The sequence below is a fragment of the Jaculus jaculus genome, chromosome 6 (assembly GCF_020740685.1).
Source record: "Jaculus jaculus isolate mJacJac1 chromosome 6, mJacJac1.mat.Y.cur, whole genome shotgun sequence".
Taxonomy (NCBI): Eukaryota; Metazoa; Chordata; class Mammalia; order Rodentia; family Dipodidae; genus Jaculus; species Jaculus jaculus.
In genome coordinates this window covers 99,772,041-99,789,979 of record NC_059107.1, presented here as the reverse complement: position 1 = coordinate 99,789,979, position 17,939 = coordinate 99,772,041, and the positions used below count along the sequence as shown (strand labels likewise).

Sequence of the window (17,939 nt, the reverse complement as noted above, 5' to 3'; positions counted from 1 at the left end):
AATTTCCCATTCCTGCCCTTCATCCTGTCCTGGATCCACCCGTGGTGCTAGTGTTGGGGTTGGGGGTGTTTAATGCTGGTGGGCAGCAATAAAGGGCAGATCTGCCCAGATTCCTGCATCCCAGGGTGCTGAGGGCAGCAGGAAAATGTGGGGACCTTGGTGCATTTGCCCTGCCCCTCCCCTTCTTCCCTGGGCTAAAGCACAATGCTCTCCCTTAAGGTTGATGCACCCCGCACTCTCCAGGCCCCCACCCATGTCCTCCAACCTGCTTTGAGCCCTCCTACTACACCCTGGTTTTCTATGCTGTTTTGGTGCAAGTACAACTGTCGTAGTCATGGCTTTGGGATGGGTTCTGTTTATTAAAATCCTATTGCTCCTACTGGCCCTGTGTCCCGCCTCCATTCCTGTGGTTGGGGGGAAGGAGGGGCAACTTGGATCCATTGCCACTGGACCCCCTCAGCCATCAGAAACCACGGGCAATAGCTGCTCCTCCAGCAGGGCTATAGTAAGCATAAGGCTGCCCCCCAGAAGCAGCCCCAGCCCCTGCAGAAGCACGTGGAGCCAAGGCAGGGGCTCAGGAGGACGCAGCAGGGCTGGAAGCTGGAAGAAAAGAAGAATATCAGGAGTCTGGTCTTGCCTCTTAACAGGAGAGAGGGTGTCAGCCAGTACCAGCAGCGTTCCCTCTGTGTTCCTTTTATCTGACAAGCCCATGGGTCAAAACCCCTAGGACCTGCTGGTGGGGATGAGGGGCTTCACTCCTGACTATACCCACTTCTGTACCCCATACTTACCATGTCCACAAGGGCCACATAGAGGAAGACCCCAGCGGTGACTCCAAATACCCAGGGAGTGAGGGGGACAGGGCCCAAGCTGAGCCCTACCCCCAGGGCTGCCCCCGCAAGTCCCAGAGCTCCAGACACGAGGCTCAGGAGAATCAGTCTCCGAAAGGACAGCCCTGCTTGGAGCAGCATTGCGAAGTCACCTGTTGGGGAGATGGGACAGGAAGGGATAAACCAGGGCTACCCCTCACCCTTGTCACCCACCAGCCTCCAAGTTCTCCTTGGAGGTCTCTTTTATGGAGCCCACCTACCCAACTTGTGTCATTCCTACCCAGTTCATGGGGTAGCTCATGGCAGAAGACTGCTAGTGTGGTGCTGAGGCCACTGGAGAAGCCGTCAGAGAAGGCAGCACCTGGTGTCACCAGAATCAAAGGGTGTCAGGAGCTTCCTTTGGGGTCTTCTCACCTGTCCCACCTTCCTGGTTGTCCTCTCAGCCTCAGCTGGTGGCAAGGAACCCCCCCCCCATTATTCTCCCTCACACCTATGGCCAGCCCATCAGTGAGGTTGTGCAGGCCATCTCCCAGGAGCACCATCCATGTGATACTGGTTCCACTGCCACCCTGGTGTCCATGACTGTGGCCTTGGTGCCCAGGAGGGGCTGGAGCTGGTGGGGACTGGGTGTTCTGCTCCCTCTGGCCCTGAGCCCCTGGCTCTGCAGCAAAAAGGACAAGGACAAGTGTTGGCATCTGTAAGTGAGAACTATGGACTGGGAGCCTACTCGTTTTTTCTTCTAGTCACCTGGCGTTGCCTGCAGGGGCCGCAGGACCATCTCACTGCCGTCCTCTGGGTCCGGGTTCGGTGCTCCGAGATCCCTTTTGCACCTGCAGCATCTCTGAAACGGGAGGGTATCCCTCCTGGTGGAGGAGGCAGCAGGGCAGGGGGCTAAGGGAGGCCAGACTGGCAGCTGGGAAAATGAACACTTGGTTCCACCTCTAGCACCTGGTGAATATTTGGCCTCCACCCTCTCCCCAGGTTGGCACCTTCCTCTGTTTAATGTTGATTTGAACTCCAGAGAAGCGACCATTTGGCCAGAAGACCCAGGTCTATACTGAGAGCCTGTGGGCAGGTCCTGCACAGTCAGGCAAACATCCAAGATACCGGGGCATGTGCTGCCCCGGACCTCCTGGCTTGGCCAGTTCTTGATTAGGACTCTAGTCTTACAGGAGAAGAGAAGGGTGTCTCACTCACTGGCCTGGGCCCTCTGTGCCGCAGAAACCCTAGCATGTTCTCCAGCACGAAGAGCAGGAAGAGTCCGCCCAGCACCGACAGCCCTGGACTCAGGTCCTCTGGTTGCTGACTAGGTCCTGTGTGCTGTCCTCCTTGTGCCTGGTAGAGAAGAGGTCAAGGCAGATTCTGGAAGCCCCCCACCCAACAGCACTCCCTTCTCCCTAGGGGAGGAGGTGTGCCTTTGCTCATAGGGGACGGGTCGGGATGGTGGGTGGAAGGCATCTGTGGGCTGAGGCTCTGGGGCTGGGGCAAGGCTTATCCTGTGGCTGGCAACACCTTTGGGGTTAGGGGTTTGAGGACAGGGCTTCACATACATGCGGTAGCAGGTGGAGCAGCGCATCCCCACAAAGGGTACCAACTGCCAGAGCCCCCAGGAAGCCCAGGAGGGGTCGCAATAGATGAGGTCCCAGAAGCCTCAGCAGCAGCAGGGAAAGGGGAGCAGGGAGGCTGAGCAACAGGACTGCCAGGGCGCTGTGGAGCATGGCTGAATCAGGGAGAATCGGGCCCATGTTAGGTTAGGGCTGGCCCAGAGACGCACCAAAGGGAGGCTGGGCCCCAGTGAGCTCCCTTCTTTAGCAAGGGGGACCCACTCCCTACCAGGATGCTTTCCACCCCATTTCTGCCCACTGACCAGATAGTACATCCCCTGGAGGGGCTGGGGCTGGGGCCTGGATGCAAACACGGCTGTCAATCTGGTAAAGCAGTGCTGGGCACAGCAGAGAAAACTGACGAGGGGTCAGAGGAGCGGCAGGGCTCAAGCCAAAATTGACCAGTAGCTGGGAACCATTCAGACACTGGGAATTGAAGAGAGGGTCATACATTAGGGACTCATGGGACTATAGTTCAGATCTGTTCATTGCATGGACTCCTGGGTCTTTGCTCACAGTGGCAGGTGGATCAGATGGGTCAGGGTCAAGAGTACTTCTAATCAGTGGGTGTTAATTACTGCTGAGTATCCAATCCAATGCAAATATTCAACTGAATGCAAATTGAACACTCCCACCCATGCTCTGGTAATTGCCTTGGTCTGGTGATAGAGCTCTTTGGACTAGAGCCTTCCATGCCATAACCCTAGAAGAGAAGGGAGTTGACACCCACCTGTCCAACCTCTCAACAGCCCTGCCAAGTGCTCATCCAGTGCCTCCTACGGAGGGACATGCTGCCTACTTCCAGGGCTCAGTAGCTTTCTCTGCCCACTTGGGTATGTGGAATAAAGAACAAGGTCACTGTCTTTCTAGATGGGCCCAGCCATCCTCTCTGCTGGTATTCTCTCCAGATAACCATTACTACATCCTACCCTGGTCTGCTTCTCTGGATTTCCTGTTTTGCTATATGTGGCCCCTAAACTTGGGCTACCCACTGTGAGCCCAAAGGAACCGTCTTTCACTATTATAATTACTAATATGTTAAGACCACATTGAGATTTTTTTTTTTTTAAAGTAACTATTAAATTACTGACTCTTGCCGGGCATGGTGGCGCACGCCTTTAATCCCAGCACTTGGGAGACAGAGGTAGGAGGATTGCCATGAGTTCAAGGCCACCCTGAGATGAAAGAGTTAATTCCAGGTCAGCCTGGACCAGAGTGAGACCCTACCTCAAAAAAAAAAAAAAAAAAAATTACTGACTTTAAACACTTTAGGTCACCTAATCCCATGTCTCCTTCCCCATCTCTGGAGATCATCAGACTCACATCCTCATTCAAATGGTCAGCCAGTGAATGGTCCAGCAGCAGAAGCCTGTGAAAGAGGTCCAGGCCCGAGGGTGCTGGCCCACGGGGCAGGTTGGGGGCCTTGGACTCCTCCAGGTCACCCCACCCTGAAGGACCCAGGGGCATCCCTGCCCACACGTCCACATTCAACTCTGGGTCCGGTGGCCTGGAATGGATGGGATAGTGAGTCACTCTCACTGAAGCTCCCAGAAACCCACCTGGAGATCTCCCAGGAGCTTAGGGGATAAGAGGGCCAACCACTGGCTAGAGTTTCAGACACCATGACATGCCAGTTCTGGGGAGATCTGAGAGCTATCATTTATGTTTATAAAAAGGCCTAGGAATGACAGCTCTGAGGCTGAGGGGGGAAAAACCAAAAGGGCCAGGTGTGGTGGTACATGCCTTTAATCCCAGCACTTGGGAGGCAGAGGTAGGAGGATCACCATAAGTTTGAGGCCATCCTGATACTACATAGTGAAGTCCACGTCAGCCTGGGCTGGGCTAGAATGAGATACTACCTCAACCCCCACCCCCCACCAAAAGCCAAAAGGCCTGAAGTTTGGAGGAAGCAAGTTGGATATGGAGGGATATATTACCCATAATGAAATACATTGTCATGTATAATTAACATGCCAGTAAAAAAAAATTAAGTTAACCCAGGAGTGGTGATACATTCCTTTAATCCCATCACTTGGCAGGCAGAGGTAGGAGGATCACATGGCCATGAGTTCAAGGCCAGCCTGAGACTATATAATAAATTTCATACCAGCCTGGGCTGGAGCAAGACCCTACCTCAAAAAAAAAAAAAAAAAATACACACACAAACACACACACACACACACACGTTAAAGAAAACTGGCAAAAAAGACAAGTAAGGCTTCTAAGGACTGAGCAGCTGGGTTCTGAAGGGTTTGTTATTCTGAGGGTTCCAGAAACCAGCTCTAGGCAACTAAGTACCAAGAAAAGCTGGGAGATGGGGCACTTTGGAGGTGACAGAGGGGTCAGTACCTGAGTGTGAAGTTCTCTGGGGGTGTAGCCCTCCCAGTTGGAGGCCCTTGGTGTCCCAGGCGAAGGCCCTGAACTCGGCCCAGCCCCAGGCTGTGCAGAAGCCGAGCCAGGCCCCCTGCAGTCAGCGTTCCATTCTCTCCGTACAGGCCGAACAGCTGGGCTAGGTAGTGGTTCTGTTCCTGCTCAGCTGGCCCCAGGTTGGGGTCTGAGCACCCTACCAAGCCCAAGACTACCACCCCACTCAGGAGAGACAGCATCGGGGGGCCCATCACTGGAGGGAATAGATTAGAAGCACTGGTTCCAGCGTCTATTCCCCCTGGAACATCCTGAGGATTGTACCCTAGAAGAATGAGGAGGCGGCTATCAGGTCTGGGGGCAGGGAAGGAGGGTGAACGTGACTCAGAACTGCCCCCACCTGGCCTGAATCCTCAGCTAGGCCTCTTCCCTCCATTCCCACTGCCTTCAGGAGCAGCCTCGTATTTGCCAGGTTTTGAGGCATCTTCTTAAAACAGAATTCTCCCTACATCTCTGATCCAGGATTGGCCATTCATTTCAGTTCCCCCAATGGTCTAATCCACCTGTCTACCCCCCACCAATGCCCAGGGCCTCACCCCTACTGGCAATGTGAGAGCTGTCATCTCAGGTCCCTGGAAAGCCTCACTGTGGATCTTAAGAGGTTCCTGAGTCATGGAGCAAAACCCAGACTCAACCTTCAGGTGCACTGGAGGCCACGTCACATAGAGGGCTGAGACAGACAGGTTCCCCTCTTAGCCCACCTGCTTTGGGGCGGGGTTTGGGTAGGGCCAATGCAGAAAGATTCATTCATATAGGAGTTAATGGTTCACTGGTCTGTGGGGTGGGGGTCAAAGGTCAGTCTCTGCTGGGGCCCTGATTGGGAGAGGCCACCCTCTGCCCTGAGAAATCCACATGGTTAAGAACCTGCACTCAGTTTTTTCCTCTTAAAACTTCACCCCTCCCCCCAGTGCATCTAGTACCACACTTGAGCCTTTTCTGACATACTCTCCTACCCCACCTACCTTACATCTGGCACTGAGCTTCATCGGCTTCCAACCCCATCCCCATGTTCACTGAGAAAGTTGGACCAAGGTTTCCTTGAGCTGGCAGGAGGGGCAATAGGCAAGTTAAGTGGCAACCCCAGATGCATTCAGGGAAGAAACTGTTCTCAGCAATTCCCCACCCAGGGATGCCTAAGCGCCAGTGGTTCCCCACCCCAGCAAGCAGAAATGCCAGAGCTCCGGGCTCTGGAATCATGGCCAAGAAAAGGGAAGTTCCTCCGCTGGGGGAAGCAAGAACTGGGCTCGCTCGGATTCTGATTTGGTCAAAATCAGGGGAGCAGAAGTCTGATTGGAGCAATTGGTTTAGGGGGTCGAGGTTGGCATTACCTGACAGCAGGAGACAAGAAAGACACCCAGAAGAAGGGGGACCCAGCCTTCTTGTGGCAGGCAGGTGGACAAGGGTCACATGCAGGGAGGGGGCAGGGGAGGGGCACTACCTTAAAGGGGCAGGCCTGTTTTGCCTAGGCCTCCTTGCCTACAATCACCTGTCCTTCTCCTAGGGACACCCCACTACTGTAAGTGCCCACCTGCTAACCTCCTTACCCACAAAAAGCAAAGGAGTCCATTACAGAGTGGGAACATTTATTAGGAAGACAGGATTTGGGGGGGAAGGATTTCATTTAGACCTTCATATCACATATAATAAACTGATTGTAACTGCCGTCTCTAGGAGGCGAGCAGGCAGCCCTGAAACCCAAGGGGCAGGCAGCTTCATCTGGACAAGGAGGACAGGAGCTTGGGGTGGCTAAGGCCACACTCACTTCCTTTCCAGGGAAGTTTAGTGGCTAAAATACTGCTACCTCATCCCCCAATTCCAAATCCAGCAGCCCACCAGAAGGCTGTGTTGTGCTCCAGCAGACACACCTGGCTGGCGGCTGGCGGTGGGAGAGGAGAGCGGCTGGCTCACTATCTTTTGCTGCTTCTGCGGGTTTCTTTGCCGTTGCTGACAGGGTTGCTAGAGGGGCCAGGAGGACCAGCAGGTGTGTGGCTGGGCTGGCTTCGGGTGATCCGAGTGCTGGGGGGATGGGAGGGCGTGTGAGCGGGATGGGGGCCACTGCCAGGACCTGATGAGGTGCTCAGTCCATTCCCATTCTGGCTCTCAGAAGCTAGTTGTAGGAGGAGAAGAAGAAACATAGAATTAGAAAGTTAAGGCAGGCGAGGGGTGTATCCCAAGGCCCAGACAGTGGCATGTCTTCACCATGCCCAACTGCACAGTAATGCCAACTGGCCAAACACAAAAGATGATGCGGGTCGTGGATATGAATGTGGCCCCACAGGAGAACCGATCATTTTAGAAGTTGCTACATGAATCCTAGAATGACATATTGCTTTTTATTCATCTTGGTATCAGTGAGAGCCAGGTCTAGAATTAAAACTGGAAAATTGGACTGTAAAACTGGAAAAGCATAGGAAGGAAAAAAGCCTGAAGTTTCTGTTAAAATGTAAAGGGGGAGCCTTGAAAAAACAAAAAACAAATAAACAAACAAAAAAAAAAAGTAAAGGGATTTTAAGCTGAGCGTGGTGGTGCAGGCCTTTAATTCCAGCATTTGGAAGGCAGAGGTAGGAGACTGCTGTTGAGTTCCAGGCCACCCTGAGAATACAGAGTGAATTCCAGGTCAGCCAGAGCAAGAGTAAGACCCTACCTTGAAAAAACAAACAAACAAACAAACAAAAAATATAAAGTTGTGGGGTGCCTGGAGAGATGGCTTAGCAGTTAAGGTACTTGCCTGCAAAGCCAAATGAACCAGGTTTGATTTCCCAGAATCCATGTAAAGCCAGACGCACAAGGTGGCACATGCGTCTGCAGTTCATTTCCAGGGGCTAGAGGCACTGGCACCCATTCTCTCTATCTGCCTATTTCGCTCTCTCTTAAATAAATAAATAAAGGTAAAGGGGAGACTGGAAGACATAGCTTAATTGTAGAGTGCAGACCTAACATGTGGGAAGTCTTGAGATCCATCCCCAGCACTACAGAAGAAAAGTAATGAGAGTCTTAAAAAAAAAAAAAAGTAGGGTGGCACACACCTTTAATTCCAGTACTCCTGAGGCAGAGATAGGAGGATCATTGCGAGTTCAAGGACACCTAAGACTATATAGTACATTCCAGGTCAGCCTGGGCTAGAGTGATACCCTACCTTGCAAGCAAGCAAACAAAATTTGTTTGGTTTCTCAGCCTGAAGTGGTGGTACAGGCCTTTAATATTAGCACTTGGGAGGCAGAGGTAGGAGGATCACCATGAATTCAAGGCCACCCTGAGACTACATACTGCATTCCAGGTCAGCCTGAGCTAGAGTGAGACCTTACCTTGAAAAACCAAAATAAGGGAGCTGGAGAGATGGCTTAGCAGTTAAGCGCTTGCCTGTGAAACCTAAGGACCCCAGCTTGAGGCTCTATTCCCCAGTACCCACGTAAACAAGATGCACAAGGGGATGCATGCATCTGGAGTTTGTTTGCAGTGGCTGGAGACCTTAGTGTGCTTATCCTTTCTTTCTCTCTCTGCTTCTTGCTCTTAAATACATAAATAAATAAAAACAAAATATAAAAGCCAAAAAATGTTTTGTTTGGTTTCTTGACACAGGTCTCTCTATAACAGCCTAGGATGGCATATAATTCACTATGTGGAGCCTCAGCTGTCTTCAAACTTGAGACAATCCTCTTGTTTCTGCCCTCTAAGTACTGATAAACATAGACCATCATGCCTGGTCTTAGATGTTCCTTACTAAAAACATTTGGTGGGTGGGGGGGGTGGCTGGAGAAATTTCTCAGTGGTTAGAGACACTTGTTTGCAAAGCCTGACAGCCTGGGCTCAAATCTCTAGTATCCACTGCAAAGCCAGATATACAAAGTGGTGCATAGATCTGGAGTTTGTATGAAGTAGCTAGAGGCTTTGGTGTACTCATACTCTCTTTCTTTCTCTGCTTGCAAATAAATAATTAAAACATGAGAGCTGGCTCAATGGTTAAGGCGCTTGCCTGCAAAGCCTAATGACCCAGGTTCAATTCCTCAGAACCCACATAAAGCCAGATGCACAAAATGGTGCATACATCTGGAGTTTATTTGCATGGCTAGAAGCCCTGGCATGCCCATTCTCATCCCCCACCCCTGCAAATAAATAAATAAAAGTATTTTAGGAAGAAGAGGGAAAAAAAAGAAAAAAGAAAAGATAAATCATTTTGTGGGGTTGGAGAGATGGCTTAGCAGTTCACCTGCCTGTGAAGCCTAAGGACCCAGGTTTGATTCCCCAGGACCCATGTAAGCCAGCTGCAAAACAAAACAAAAAAAAGTTTTAAACAATGGAGTCCTGAAAACAGTCACTTTTTTTGAAGTTTCTTTCTTTTTTTTTTTTTTTTGGTATTTCGAGGTAGGGTCTCACTCTAGCCCAGGCTGACCTGGAATTCACTATGGAGTCTCAGGGTGGCCTCGAACTCACAGCAATCCTCCTACCTCTGCCATGAGTGCTGGGATTAAAGGTGTGCACCACCATGCCCGGCTCTTTTTTTTTTTTTTTTTTTTTTTTTGAGGTAGGGTCTCACTCTGCCTCAAAGTGCTGGGATTAAAGACATGTGCTACCACACCTGGCTCTCTCTTTTATTTATTTTTTTTCTTTTGTTTATTTGAGAGAGAGAGAGAGCATAGGCACACCAGCTCTAACTGCATGCACCACTTTGTGCATCTGTCTTATTTACATGGGTCCTGAGGAATTGAAGGCAAGTACCTTAACCACTATGCCATCTCTCCAGCCCAATAGTTTTTTTTTTTGTTTTTTTTTTGGTAGTTTTTTGAGACAGGGTCTTGCTCTAGCCCAGGCTGACCTGGAATTCACTATGTAGTCTCAGGGTGACTCTGAACTCACAGCAATCTAGTTCCTACCTCTGCCTCCCAAGTGCTGGGATTAAAGACTTGTGCCACCATATCCAGCATCTTTTCTTATTTTTGTTTTTTTTTTAATTTTTTTGTTTATTTTTATTTATTTATTTATTTGAGAGTGACACAGAGAGAAAGAGGCAGAGAGAGAGAGATTGAGAATGGACATGCCAGGGCTTCCAGCCACTGCAAACGAACTCCAGACATGTGCGCCCCCTTGTGTATCTGGCTAATGTGGGTCCTGGGGAACCCAGCCTCAAACCGCTAAGCCATCTCTCCAGCCCTTATTTTTGTTTTTTGAGGTAGGGTTTCATTGTGGCCCAGGCTGACCTGGAATTCACTCTATAGTCTCAGGGTGGCCTCAAACTCATGGTGATCCTCTTACCTCTGTCTCCCAAGTGCTGGGATTAAAGGCATGCACCACCTCGCCAGGACTTTTTCTTTTCTTTTCTAAGAAATCTTTATTTTTAAATATTTTTAGAAATATTTTATGTATTTATTTGAGAGAGAAAAAGAGACAGAGAGAGAGAATGGGTGTGCCAGGACCTCCAGCCATGCAAATGAACTCCAGATGCATGTGCTACCTTGTACATTTGGCTTATGTGGGACCTGGGGAATTAAGCCTGGGCCCTTTGGCTTTGTAGGCAAGCACTTTAACTGCTAAGCCATCTCTCCAGCCCTTTTCTCCCTGTTCTTGGTCCTAGGGTTTAAATCCAACACCTTACCATTGCAGTAAACTCTCAACTCTATGGTCATAATTTCTCCCTCCCCCACCCATTTTTTTTCTTTTCTTTCTTTTTTTCAAGGTAGGGTCTCACTCTGGTCCAGGCTGACCTAGAATTAACTCTGTAGTCTCAGGGTAGCCTTGAACTCATGGTGATCCTCCTACTTCTGCCTTCCAAGTGCTGGGATTAAAGGCGTGTGCCACCACGCTTGGCTTTTTTTCCTTTTCAAGTTAGGCTTTCACTCTAGCTCATGCTGACCTGAAACTTATTCTGTAGTTCCAGGCTGGCCTCAAACTCACAATGATTCTACCTCTGCCTCTTGAGTGTTGGGATTAAAGACATATACCATTATTCTTGGTTTCTTTCCTTTATTATTTTATTTGCTAGGAGAGGGAGGAAGAGAGGAAGAGGGAAAGAGAATGGGTGCACCAGGGCCTCTAGCCACTGCAAATAAATTCCAGATGAATGCTCCACCTTGATCTGGCCTTAGAGGAATTGAACCCAAGCTTTCAGGCCTTACAAGCAAGCATCATAACTGCTGAGCTATCTCTCTCCAGTCCTCTTTCCTGTTTTTTGTTTTTTTTTTTTCTTTTTTGAGGCAGGCTCTCACCATATAGCCTTGGCTGGTTTGATATTCCCTATGTAGTTAAGACTGGCTTTCAACATATAATAATCTTACTGTTTCAGCCTCCCAAGTACGAGGATTACAGGTGTGAATAACCACACACAGCCAATAACAATCATTTTCTATTGAAAACACAGATGTTGCTGGGCATGGTGTCACACACCTTTAATCCCAGCACTTGGAAGGCAGAGGTAGGAGGATCACTATGAGTTTGAGGCCAGTCTGGGACTACACAGTGAATTCCAGGTCAGCCTGGGCTGGAGTGAGACCCTACTTCAACAACAACAAAAAAAGGTTATAGGGTCTGGAGAGATGGCTTACAGGTTAATGTACTTGCCTGCAAAGTCTAATGACCTGAGTTCAATTCCCCAGTACCCACATAAGCCACATGCACAAAGTGATGTATGAATGTGGAGTTCATTTGTGGTGGCTGGAAGCCCTGGTGTGCCCATACTCTCTCCCTCTCTCTGTGTCTGTATTTTTCTCCTTGCAAATAAATAAAATAATTAATTAACTAAAAACATAGGTTATATCAGGCAGGAGAAATGGCTTAGCAGTTAAGGTGTTTGCCTGCAAAGCCAAAGGATCCTGGTTTGACTCTACAGGACCCACATAAGCCAGATGTACAAGGAGGCACATGCATCTGGAGTTCATCTGCAGTGGCTGGAGGCCCTGGTACACCCATTCTCTCTCTCTCCCTCTTTCTCTCTCTCAAATAAATAAATAAAATATATCAAAACATAGGTTATGTCACACAGCATAGGTTTGTAGTTGGCTGTATCATGCATGTTTGTATGCATGTACTCTACAGTGTTCATGTCATCTAAGGACACATTTCTTAGAAAGCATCTCCATCACTCAGTAAACAACTTTGTACTTTTACATATGACTGTACTTTTTAATACTTATTTTATATATAAAACAAGATTTGTGAGGTGGAGAGATGGTTTAGTGGTTCAAGTTCTTGCCTGTGAATCCTAAGGATCTGGATTCAATTCCCCAGAACCCATGTAAGCCAGATGCACATGGTGGTGCATATGTCTGCAGTTCATTTACAGTGGGTAGAGGGCCTGGGGTTCCCATTCTCATTCTCTCTGTCTCTCTGATTGATAAATAAATAAAATATACATACATACATACACACACACACACACACATATATATATATTTAAAAAAAAAGATTTGCTACAAAGAATTTTAAAAACTTGTTTAGGAATGGAGAGATGGTTTAGTGGTTAAGGCTCTTGCCTGTGAAGCCTAAGGACACAGGTTCGATTCCCCAGAACTCATGTAAGCTAGATGCACATGGTGGTACATGCATCTGGAGTTGATTTGCATTGGCTGGAAGTCTTGGTGCACCCATTCTCTTTCTCTTTCTGCCTCTTATCACTAAGTAGATAAATAAATAAATAATTTAAAAAACAAAACAAAACTTCTTTAGCCAGGCATGGTGACCCACACCTTTAACCTCAGCACTCAGGAGGCAGAGGTAGGAGGATCATCATGAGTAGTTCAGGGCCAGCCTAGGCTTCAGTGAGACCATATCTCAGCAACAAACAAGATCCTTCACTTTTTCTTTGGCCTGTATCAGGCAAAATAATCACTGTACTAGAGCTCAGTGATTGAAATGGTCTCCAAATCTGTTCACTACAGACTTGAAAAAGGTATCAAAAACAAGGGTACAAGGAGAACTGGGTAGAAGGTGATATCCTGAGAGAGATCTGGAACAGGAATGAGGGAAATGCATTCTTCCAGGACTAGAAGAAGGGGAGGGGAGACAAGAAGGGCCACTGAAAGGAAAGCAGCGGATTTACCTGGAGAGGTAGCAGGGGGTCCTGTGGTAGGCTGGGGGGCAGTAGGGCTGCTGTCGTTCTGCACCTGAAGGCAGATTCCATACTCAGACCTTGCTCCTCACTATGTTCCATGGTCTAATCTACCCCCTTTCCCACCATCAGGCTCAGGGACTCACCACTTTGTTGGGTGCTTGCTGGGTGCTGTACTCTGGGTTGGGCTCACTGAAGTTTGGAACTTCAGAATAAACCATACAGAATCTGCAAAGGGAGAAAGTAGCCAAAGCCTTGGACCCATCCTTTGGGCCACTGCTGAAGACTTCAGAAAAGTCCAGGTGCAGGGCATGGACTGCACAGCCTTATGCTGCTGCCTCGAGAGCCTTACTTTCCCCCTTTGGATTGCAGCTGCTTGATCTTGATTCCCAAGACAGCACTTACTCTCCAATCTTCTGCAGATCACCCCCACGGCCAGTGTACAGTGTCAGACAGCCTTTGAACACTGAAGCATACCTGTGGGGTGGGGTGGGGTGGGGGGAGCAGGATTCAGAGCGCTCAGAAGGGTTATAGAAACTTTTGACCCCCATCCCATTTGACTGTTGCTGCTACTGGATAGTCAGGAGTCACCATGTAGCTAGCTGCCTTACCCTTTGGTGAGTCGGATAATGTCCCCAGGCTGGATCAGGTTGCCCACATCGTCCCACACGGAGATATTGATGCTGCCTGTTTTGTCTGCCACTTTGCAGGTCCGAACCTCGTGCCCGTCCTTTGTCTTGGTCACTCGCCCTAAAGGAAAAGATAAATAGTTGAGAAGATGGTCATACCAATAGGGCGCCAGTGATCAGAGTGGTATTGCTGGGTGAGGTAAAAGATGTATAAGCAGAGTAAAGCCCATAACCCTGGGGCAGGAAGGAGGGTGTATTTGTCTGGTGTGTGGGGGTGTCTGGGGGGGGAGTTGGTAGTGGAGGGGCTAGCACCATGGAGAGGGCACTGAATGGCAAGAAGCCCATGTGGGTGGCACAGGAGGCACTGGTCTGTCCAGAGTTCTATGAACACTACACCAGCCTGCATCTCCCTCTGCCAGGGCTTTGGGACGCACCCTGCCATCCCGTCCCTATAGCAAGTTAAGAATGCAGATGTTCCCACTTTGTCCCCATTCTGGGAACCCGCATAGCCACCTGTTTCCAGTACAATGAAGATAAGGTTCAGATTCTTGAGCCCGGGCTTGATATCTTTCACGAAGGTCTCCGTCGTCATGCTGCTGGAGCCGCGACACCCCACTGGAAGGTGGAACAGGAATCGAAGGTTCAGGGCTTGGCGCCTTTGCCCCCATGCTCCACTGCGCAAGGCCTACTAATTACATCAGGCTGGGATCAAGGCGCCACAATCCCCTTAACCCTTTCAGAAGGTCAGAAATGAACTTCCCTGAGGAGCTCGTACTTAAGATCAGAATTTAGGGGTTTCTGGATAGGATGCTTGGGGGCTGGGAGGCCTCTACGAGATATTTTCAGTCTCCTGCCCCAGTGCGAGGGAGCTAAAGAAGACCTCGGGGGAACCCAGTGCAGCGACAGGGAACAGAATCTTATTCCGCAAACCTCCCAGAACCCTCGTGCTGAAAACTCAGGGCTCGGTCTATCCCCTCCCCCATCCACTGCCCACCACCCACCAGCCAGCCGTTCCGACTGTGCACACTGTAGAGCCACCCGCAGGGGGAGCCAGGGGACTGGCAGCTACCGGATGGAACGCTGGAGTGCAGACATTCCCGGAAGTTTCTCCCGCTGACCTTCTCCGGCCAATCAGCACCGGCTGGGCCCCGCCCACTCAGCCAATTAGGCTGCAGTATTCAAGCGCCGCGAAGGGGGCGGCCTAGGTATTAAAAGAGCCTCGGAGATGGTTGGCTCCACAGGGGAAGAAAGATGAATTGACCACCAGGGGGCGCGTCAGGTTCCAATTTTCTTTTTTACTTGGGCTTGGAGCATGTACTCTGGGCTTAAGATTTTTTTTTTCCTCTTTAAGTAGTGACACAATAAGAAAAAGGATCAAGGGTTTTGGGATGCAAGGAGAAAACGCTTGAACCCCAGCGTGGCACTTTTCTTGTCAATTCTTGAATATATAATTCCATTTTATAGAAGTTATGTAGAGTAGTGCCTAAGACATGGCTGGTACTTACAAATATGGGGTCTTCATCTTTAATACTCTACTAACCAGTTCAGTTCAGGCATTGTAGAACAAATGGTATTTTACGCCATTTTTGGAAGAAATGGAACCCGGGGCACAAAGAACAATTCTTGGGCTGGAGAGATGGCTTAGTGGTTAAGGTGCTTGCCTGAGAAGGCTAAGGAACAAGGTTCGATTCCCCAGTATCCGCATAAGACAGATGCACAAGGTGGTGCATGTGCCTGGAGTTTGTTTGCAAGTGGCTAGAGGCCCTGGTGCACACATTCTCTCTCTCTCAAATAAATATAAAAAAGAACAAGTCCTTCTCAACTCACAAGGCATCTGTTCCTATGCCCTCTCGTTGGATTTTGGAGACACTTCGAGGTTGAAACAGGGTAAAGCCTTTGGATCCCTTTGGTACCTTTCACAGAGTGTCGTCAAAGGTAGTTAGCTCTATATTCTTGTATATGACTAATTACACATATACTAATGTGAATTACCATTTTCTTAAAGAATATCCATAACCAATACCAGATTAGCCTAAAAGAGGTATTGTTTGGCTTAACCAGTCCCTTACCTATCACAGAGCCCCTTCGGCTCCACCATGACTTCCCTCCGGGCCTAAGTTCTCTCCCACCCCACGATGCTGAAACCTAAGGAAATCATCCGACCCTGTCAGGTTTCAGAGCACCCTGAGTTTCTTGGGGCGCCATCGTGGACATAGGGGGGCGGACACCTCGTGGTGCACCCTAGATCAAAGCTTTGCGGTGAGGACACTCCCAGCCCCCCGCCCCCCGGGGCCGCCTAGTTAACTGCAGTATCCATTCCCATGACTGTGAGTCACAGGGTCGGGAGGCTCCGGGATGCTGACCACAGCTCTGTAAACTGACAGGGGCCGGGAGGACCGCAGGTCACCCTCGTCCAGCCGCCCGGCGACGATCGCTGCGAGCTCAAGGACCTAAGACGTGGGCGCCCGTCAAAGCCAAGTGTCGCTTCCCAAGGCGGCGGCGCCCAGGCGAGCCGCTTCACGCCGCGAGGAACGCGGAGTCCTCTGCCCCGAAGGCCCACCGAGGCCCAGCCGGGACCTCCGGGACTTCCGGTCTCGAGCCGAGGCCTCGCTAGCCCGCTCCCGGCTCGATGGCCGCTCCCAGCGTCTAGCCCGGGTCCGAGTTAAACAAAGAGGCGGGGCTTAGCGGCGGGCTTCCGCCTGGTTGCGTAGCAGCAGTGGGCGGGACAAGGGGGTTCATCGGAGACTGAGAGGAGTGGTCGGAACCTCCTTCCCCCTCCTGCTCCTTCTCCTTCCCCTTTCCCTACCGGGAAAGGCTGAGACCCGGCTCCCGGGCTTATCCGGTGGCGACTGCGGCCTCAGCTCCAGCCAGGCTGTAGGCTACGGAGAATCCTGACCGCGTCCAGGGCGGTGCGTACTGCGCCTGCGCGAGCTTCGGTGTGCGGAGGGAGGGGGCGAGGTCCTGGGGGACTGGAGCCCGGGTTCGAGACATTGGGGGTTCAGGAGAAGGGGTGGAGAAGAGAAGAAAAATGGAGGAAGGAAGCGTTGGGAGGTGAGAAGGGGGGCTCTGGAAGCTGGGTCATGGGGCAGGTCCTCTGGAGTAGGGGCCTTGGGCTGGCCGGGAGAAGCTGACCGCGCGGGCTGGGGGACAATGTGGAGTTTAAATGGGCATTGATTGACAGGCCTGCAGGCGAGGAAGGGGACGTCCCGGGGGCCAGTCTTGGCAGGCGCGGCGGAACCAGAACCTCCGCCCTCGGAGCGCCATGGCTTGGCTGCTCTCCCATGCCTTGTCTTTCATTCCTGACCGGCTCCTCTCCCCTCCCACCCCTCGGTGAAGGAATCTCACATTCCTTACATCCTTGCCCTTGGTTCGCAGCCCGGCCCTCTTGCACGCTCCACACAACTTCACACGCCGGGGAGTCTGCCCCAACTCAGGATGCTGGGAGCCTGAGAAGGAGCTGAAAGGACGAAAGCCTGGAGGGATGAGGGTGTTTTACCTGAAGGATTGGCAGACACCTTCCCTGTTCAGAAATCTTTGACATTATTTCACCTAGTAGCAAAGACGGCTGATGCCAAGGCCACTATTGAAGACTGACCTGGGAGAGTTTTAATCGGGTACTTCCTATACAGTGGCGTTTAGATAGATGCATACCAAGAGGGCAAGAGGTTAATAGTGTTGCTGCTTCTAGTCTTCCCCTAAGAATAGGGTGGGCTAGTGGTAGGAATGTGGGGGATACGATAGTATTGTTATGCTATGTCTCCAGTCGACCATGTGGTGGGGCCTGGTTTCCAGTAATTGAAAAGAAGGAACAGCATTTAGCAACATTTCCTCTGGACCTTACTATAACTTTACTTTGCCATTCTGTTGTTACAGATTATACCTTACCTGAGGAAGGCAGTATTAACTATGCTTTCATATTTATCATCTCATTTGATTTGTAGGACACTATATTAAGTAGATAAAGGCAAGTGGCATTTTCTCTGACAGCTGAAGAAATAAAAACCATAGAAGGGTTACATGGCTTAAGGATATACAGTTGGGACTGAGGTCCCAGTATTCTCACCCCCAGTTCTCTGCTCAGGTTTTTTTTTTTTTTCCAGGTAGGGTCTTGCTATAGCCGAGGCTGACCTGGAACTCACTATGTAGTCTCAGGGTGGCCTGGAACTCAAGGTGATACTCCTATCTCTGCCTCCCAAGTGCTGGCATTAAAGGCGTGCGCCACCACACCCGGCTCTGCTTGTTGTTTTTTTTTTTAATATTTTATTTATTTATTTGAGAGAGGGCAAGAAGCTGAGAAAGAGAATGGGCACGCCAGGGCTTCCAGCTGCTGCAAAGGAACTCCAGGTGCATGCGCCCCCTTGTGCATCTGGCTAACGTGGGTCCTGGGGAATTGAACAGAGGTCCTTGACTTTGC

At 50.3% G+C, this 17,939-nt stretch overlaps 3 protein-coding genes across 10 annotated transcripts in view; 1 reads left to right on the top strand and 2 right to left on the bottom strand.

Moving 5' to 3' along the window:
• Positions 1-339: 339 nt before the first annotated feature.
• Slc39a5 (solute carrier family 39 member 5) lies at positions 340-6,262 on the bottom strand. 2 transcript variants are annotated; one of them, XM_004649978.3, is made up of 12 exons: positions 6,187-6,262; positions 5,821-5,901; positions 4,784-5,123; positions 3,758-3,941; positions 2,698-2,860; positions 2,381-2,550; positions 2,028-2,165; positions 1,578-1,671; positions 1,321-1,491; positions 1,111-1,191; positions 792-982; positions 340-600 (listed from the first exon to the last, which is right to left on the bottom strand). In XM_004649978.3, the coding sequence occupies exons 3-12, from the start codon at positions 5,050-5,052 to the stop codon at positions 457-459; spliced, it is 1,605 nt and encodes a 534-aa protein (XP_004650035.2). In that variant the 5' UTR covers positions 5,053-5,123; positions 5,821-5,901; positions 6,187-6,262; the 3' UTR covers positions 340-456. The 2 variants fall into 2 exon arrangements, with proteins under 2 accessions (XP_004650035.2, XP_045008525.1); XM_045152590.1 differs by lacking the exon at positions 340-600 and having other exon boundaries at positions 798-982; positions 1,091-1,191.
• Positions 6,263-6,424: 162 nt separating this feature from the next.
• On the bottom strand, positions 6,425-16,020 carry Nabp2 (nucleic acid binding protein 2). Of its 4 annotated transcripts, none has more exons than XM_045152282.1 (7): positions 15,889-16,020; positions 14,039-14,140; positions 13,508-13,646; positions 13,302-13,373; positions 13,043-13,124; positions 12,888-12,951; positions 6,425-6,965 (listed from the first exon to the last, which is right to left on the bottom strand). In XM_045152282.1, exons 2-7 carry the CDS (start codon positions 14,115-14,117, stop codon positions 6,766-6,768), a joined length of 636 nt encoding a protein of 211 aa, XP_045008217.1. In that variant the 5' UTR covers positions 14,118-14,140; positions 15,889-16,020; the 3' UTR covers positions 6,425-6,765. The 4 variants fall into 4 exon arrangements, with proteins under 4 accessions (XP_045008217.1, XP_045008218.1, XP_045008216.1 ...); XM_045152283.1 differs by lacking the exon at positions 15,889-16,020 and adding an exon at positions 15,595-15,670; XM_045152281.1 differs by lacking the exon at positions 15,889-16,020 and adding an exon at positions 15,353-15,429.
• A 215-nt stretch (positions 16,021-16,235) lies between these two features.
• Positions 16,236-17,939, top strand: part of Rnf41 (ring finger protein 41) — a 43,218-nt gene continuing 41,514 nt past the window's right edge. For 2 of the 4 annotated variants that reach the window (XM_045152277.1, XM_045152278.1), the window contains exon 1: positions 16,236-16,434. The gene's annotated coding sequence lies outside the window, so the exon portion shown is untranslated. Of the gene's footprint in view, positions 16,435-16,476; positions 16,577-17,939 lie in introns of those variants that run through there. The other 2 variants (XM_045152280.1, XM_045152279.1) reach the window with 2 other exon arrangements.